Source organism: Scyliorhinus torazame, chromosome 2, assembly GCF_047496885.1.
Source record: "Scyliorhinus torazame isolate Kashiwa2021f chromosome 2, sScyTor2.1, whole genome shotgun sequence".
Taxonomy (NCBI): Eukaryota; Metazoa; Chordata; class Chondrichthyes; order Carcharhiniformes; family Scyliorhinidae; genus Scyliorhinus; species Scyliorhinus torazame.
Window position 1 is genome coordinate 321,762,698 of NC_092708.1, and position 6,000 is coordinate 321,768,697.

General features: G+C 50.6%; 1 protein-coding gene across 1 annotated transcript in view; it reads left to right on the forward strand.

The window, feature by feature from the left end:
- Window positions 1–875, forward strand: part of wdhd1 (WD repeat and HMG-box DNA binding protein 1) — a 110,062-nt gene extending 109,187 nt beyond the window's left edge. Inside the window, 1 exon segment of the mRNA XM_072489704.1 lies at window positions 449–875. Coding sequence (XP_072345805.1) covers window positions 449–664 — 216 coding nt within the window. The 3' untranslated portion in view covers window positions 665–875.
- The last annotated feature ends 5,125 nt before the right edge of the window (window positions 876–6,000 follow it).

Sequence of the window (6,000 nt, forward strand, 5' to 3'; positions counted from 1 at the left end):
AGCCCACTAATTGGCAGATTTATTTTTATGCCATTACGTTTTGCAACTTGGCACAAGTGAGATTTAAAGTCGTGGATTTTGGAGTGTTAGTTCAGAACCATGAACACGGAACTACCATACTCAGCTCTGTGTACATTTTTTCTTTTCATAAGCAATTTGTAGTTGAATTTGGATTATATGATCTATCGGCATATTATTTTCTGCCTTTTAGAGGGAGCAGTGGATATTCTGTGCTATTTCCCCAAGAAGGGAAAAGTGAGCTGTTCTCCCCAAGGCATGTTCACTCCAATCAATTACGCAGATGAGGTTGCGTTTCAAAAGAAGTGTTCCCCGTTTAATGGAAGCTGCCTTTTGAGTGAGCTCCAGTACAGAGTTGTGATGATACAAGTTGTAACACTCGCCCAGTGTAGTTCTACATTATTCTTATGACTATTTGATGTTTTTTTAGGCCTGGACAGAGAGAGCTAAAAGAAGTGGAAACATCAACAACATACTTGATGCGGAAGATGTTCAAAAACGCAAGCGTGTGGAGGAGCTGTGCGAGAATGATGCAGAAAACAAAAAGGGAAATTCTGAAGAACCCGAGAGTTTGACCAAAAAACAGAAGCAGGAGCATGTGTCCACAACTTCAAAGTTGGCTGCTTTTGCCTTCAAAAAGGACTAGCATTGTTACATATCACTTCAACACGGGTTGAACATTAATATTTCTGACTTCATGCAAAAAAATGCAACTCAAAATCTTCTTTGATCTCCATGTTTTTGTAATTGCATTTTAATGTATTACTTCAAGATGCATTTTGTACAGCGCAAGTTTTCTTTTTTCTATATTTGAATGTGTGTTCGTGTGACGGGAATTAAACTTGATCTATTATGAATATTTGTGTTTCACATATTTTTAAAACGAGGTTTGTACTGTGGTGCAGTATGTTAAAACGCAACACATTAGATTGAAAAGGAGAGTTGGCGGAGGTTCAGTTTGATCATGGGTCACCTTTTTGCTTCACGATCATTTTCCTTTTGTCTCGTGTTTTTCTCCAGCATGTAAAATTGATACTTGATTTCCTTAAAAAGTAAATGTGACAAAGTAGCTGATATCAATATGATATGCTGGACAGAATGGGTTAGCTGAAAGAATCAAAACATGATTATGTCTCAACATACCAAGTTGCATGGTATGATGGGCAGCACGGTAGCACAGTGGTTAGCACAGTTGTTTCACAGCTCCAGGGTTCCAGGTTCGATTCCCGTTTAAGCCACTGTCTGTGTGGAGTCTGCATGTTCTCCGAGTGTCTGTGTGAGTTTCCTCCGGGTGCTCCGGTTTCCTCCCACAGTCCAAAGATGTGCAGGTGAGATGGATTGGCCACGCTAAATTGCTCTTTGTGTCCAAAAAGGTTAGGTTGGGTTACAGGGATAGGGTGGGGGGTTCTCTTTCTAAGGGCCGGTGCAGAATTGATGGGCTGAATGGCCTCCTTCTGCACTGTAAATTCTATGATGATGAACCCGTTGAATCCGGGGCCCTGAGACAGGCGTGGGGCGATCTGGCCCCGAGGGGTGCCCCCACGGTGGCCTGGCCCGTGATTGAGACCCACCGATCCGCGGGCGGGCCTGTGCCATGGGGGCACTCTGTTCCTTCCGCCTCGGCGATGGCCGATGCAGAAGTGATCCCCCCCCACCCCGCGCATGCTCAGGGATGACGTCAGCTGACGCTCCCGCGCATGCGCGAACTTCCGCCGGCCAGCGGAGACCCTTCGCCCCCGGCTGGCGTGGTGCCAAAGGCCTTTCCCGCCGGCCGGCGGCTCGCCAACCACTCCGGCGCGGGCCTAGCCCCTCCAGGTGAGGGCTTGCCGCCTAAACGCAGTGGTGAGAGGGGAACTGATCTCAATCCGAGCCCATAGGGACAGAACGGACAGGGCAGAGATGGACAGACTGGTTCAGGATATGATACGGATGGACAGGGAAAATGCGGTGTCCCCGAGGGCAGAGCTACTTGGGGAACGACGAAGACTGCAGGCGGAGCTGGGGGCGCTATCCACCGGGAAGGCCACAGAGCAGCTCAGTGTACGAGTATGGGAAGAAAGCCAGCAGAATGCTTGCACAGTAACTGAGGAAGAGGGAGGTGGCCAGGGAAATAGGGACGGTAGTGGATGGGGCGGGGAACCGGGTTGGAGACCCTGCAGGATTGAACAGGGTATTCAGGGACTTTTACAGCAATGAAAAATGAAATGAAATGAAAATCACTTATTGTCACAAGTAGGCTTCAAATGAAGTTACTGTGAAAAGCCCCTAGTCGCCACATTCCGGCGCCTGTTCGGGGAGGCTGTTACGGAAGCGATATACCTCGGAACCCCCCCCCCCCCCCCCCACGGGGCCGGAGGGGATGAGGTGCTGCTTAGATGGGCTGACTTTCCCAAAGGTGGGCAGGGGGATGGTAGAGGGGCTGAAGAAGTAATGGGGGTCTGAAGGCCATGCAGTCAGGTAAAGCCCCTGGGCCGGACGGGTATCCAATGGAGTTCTACAAAAGGTTCTCGGGGCTGGTTAGGGTGTTTACCGAGGAGAGGGACAATGGGGTGTTAACCCCGACGATGTCGCAAGCCACCATCTCGCTGATATTAAAACGGGGTAAAGATCCGGAAGCCTGTGGGTCTTGATTAATGTTGACGCTAAACTACTGGCCAAGATCCTGGCGTCCAGAATCGAAGGCTGTGTGCCGGACGTGATTGTGGAGGACCAAGCCGGGTTTGTAAAGGGCAGGCAGCTAGTAGCCAACCTAAGAAGGCTACTCAATGTGATTATGTTGCCCTCGGAGGGCAGAGAGGTGGAGGTAGTGGTGGCAATGGATGCCGAAAAGGCTCTTGACCGGGTGGAGTGGGACTATTTATGGGAGGTGCTGGGACGGTTTGGGTTTGGGGAAGGCTTTGTGGACTGGGCTAGGCTGCTATATTAGGCTCCGGAGGCTAGTGTAAGGACGAACAGGACGACATCTGAGTATTTTCGACTACCGTGTACAGACGGTGAAGGTGACGATCCTCCCGAGATTCCTGTTTATTTTTCAGTGTCTCACTATTTTCATTCCACGGTCCTTTAAAAGGATCAATAAAATCATCCTGGGATTTGTTTGGGCGGGGAAGTCCCACGGGTAAAGAGGGGGATGCGTGGCGCCAAAGGCCTTTTCCGCTGGCCGGCGGCACGCCAACTACTCTGGCGCGGGCCTAGCCCCTCAAGGTGAGGGCTTGGCGCCTAAAGGTGCGGAGAAATCCGCAGCTTTGGGGCGGCCCGACGCCGGAGTGATTCCCGCCCCTCCATCCCGCCGGGCCCCCCCCGCCCCGCCGGGTCGGGGAGAATCCCGGCCCTGATCTTTAACAGTGAAGTTACAGTAAGGTGTTGGGTGAATGTAACTGTTGAACAGGGATTTTAGATAACAATGAACACAAAAGAGCACCTATATCCCAAGATTTATCACATTCGTCATCACTTAGCTTTGCAGCAAAACTAAACTTTCAGGTTTTTGACATCACAAAATACCAGTAAATGAACCTCAACATTTGTATATGCAACATTTGTTTTAAAGCAAATACATTTTGGAATGGAAACACTGAGCAGTTGCAAGAAAATGCTTGTGGGGGTAACAATTGGAATTTGAATTCCAAATTTTGACCATTTATATGCAGGGAATTTTACTGTATTTTTCATACCAACTCAGAGGATTAGTATTATCTCTTGCCTCTGGGCAAGGACAGGAAATCCACTCATCATCCACATTCAGTTCAAGCAGGATGGGCATAACTTAAATCTTTGTCACAAGAATAAATCTTATTATTTTTCATTTCAGTTCACTTATTTACTAAAACAAATTAGCTCTTTTTTATTTATTCATGGGATGTAGGCATTGCAAAGCCAGCATGTGTTGCCCATCCCTAATTGCCCTTGAAAAGCTGGTGACGAGCTGCCGTCTTTAAAGTGCTGCAGTTCATGTGGTGTTGATATAACCACAGTTCTGTTGAGGGAATTCCAGGGTTTTGACCCAACATCGGTGAAGGAACAGCGATATATCTTCATGTTAGAATGGTGAGTGGCTTGGAGGGGAAGTTCCAAGTGGTGATGTACCCATGTGTCATCTGCCCTTGTCCTAGAGGTTAGTGTCATAGTTTGCAGGGTGCTCTCTCAGCAGCCTCGGTGAGTTCCTGCAGTGCATCCTGTAGATGATACACACTACTGCTACTGTGTGTTGGTGGCGGAGTGAGCAAATGTTTGTGGATGTGGTACAAATCAAGCAGGCTGCTTTTGTCCTCGGTGGTGTCAAGCTTCTTGTGTTGTTGGAGCTGCACTCATCCAGGCAATTGGAGCGTATTCCATTACATCCTGTCCTGTGCCTTGAAGATGTGGACAAGTAGGGACTTTTTGGAGAGGGCGAGGGATACAGAATACTCGACGATCACTATTTCGGACCATGCTCCACATTGGGTTGACCTGCAGGCTTGCAAAGAAAGTTACCCGCGCCCACAATGGAGGTTAGAGGTGGGATTGTTGGCAGATGAGGCGGTGTGTGAGAGAGTGGGGAAATGCATGCAGAACTACCTGCAGGTCAATGATACAGGGGAAGTCTCAGCAGCGGTGCTCTGGGAGGCGCTGAAGGCAGCAGTGAGAGGGGAACTGATCTCAATCCGAGCCCATAGGGACAGAACGGACAGGGCAGAGATGGACAGACTGGTTCAGGAGATGATACGGACGGACGGGGAATATGCGGTGTCCCCGAGGGCAGAGCTACTTAGGGAACGACGGAGACTGCAGGTGGGGCTGGGGGTGCTATCCACTGGGAAGGCCGTAGAGCAGCTCAGAAAGGCAAGGGACGCGGTGTATGAGTATGGGGAGAAAGCCAGTAGAATGATTGCACAGCAACTGAGGAAGAGGGAGGCGGCCAGGGAAATAGGGACGGTAGAGGATGGGGCAGGGAACCGGTTTGGAGACCCGGCAGGAGTGAACAGGGTATTCAGGGACTTTTACAGCAAGCTATATCCCACGGGGCCGGAGGGGATGAGGCGCTGCTTAGATGGGCTGACTTTCCCAAAGGTGGGCAGGGGGATGGTAGAGGGGCTGGGGCCCCGATTAGGGCTGAAGAAGTAATGGGGGGGCCTGAAGGCCATGCAGTCAGGTAAAGCCCCTGGGCCGGACGGGTATCCAATGTAGTTCTACAAAACGTTCTCGGGGCTGGTTAGGGTGTTTAACGAGGCGAGGGACAATGGGGTGTTAACCCCGACGATGTCGCAAGCCACCATCTCGCTGATATAAAACGGGGTAAAGATCCGGAAGCCTGTGGGTCTTGATTAATGTTGACGCTAAACTACTGGCCAAGATCCTGGCGTCCAAAATTGAAGACTGTGTACCGGACGTGATTGTGGAGGACCAAGCCGGGTTTGTAAAGGGCAGGCAGCTAGTAGCCAACCTAAGAAGGCTACTCAATGTGATTATGTTGCCCCCGGAGGGCAGAGAGGTGGAGGTAGTGGTGGCAATGGATGCCGAAAAGGCTCTTGACCGGGTGGAGTGGGGCTATTTATGGGAGGTGCTGGGACGGTTTGGGTTTGGGGAAGGCTTTGTGGACTGGGCTAGGCTGCTATATTAGGCTCCGGAGGCTAGTGTAAGGATGAACAGGACGACATCTGAGTATTTTTGACTACCGTGGGACAAGACAGGGATGCCCCCTCACTCCATTGCTGTTTGCGTTGGCCATAGAACCGCTGGCAATTGCTCTGAGAGCGGCAAGGGAATGGTTGAGGAGGGGGGGGGGGGGGGGGGGGGGGTAGAGCACAAGGTCACGCTCTACGCGGATGACCTGCTTTTGTACGTGTCGGATCCAGTGGCAGGGATGGACGGGATTATGGAAATCCTAGGGGAATTTGGCTGGTTTTCGGGGTACAAGTTGAACATGGCAAAGAGCGAGATGTTTGTGGTGCAGGCGAGGGTACAGGAGAATAGGCTGAGGGAGCTACCGTTTAGGCTGGTTGG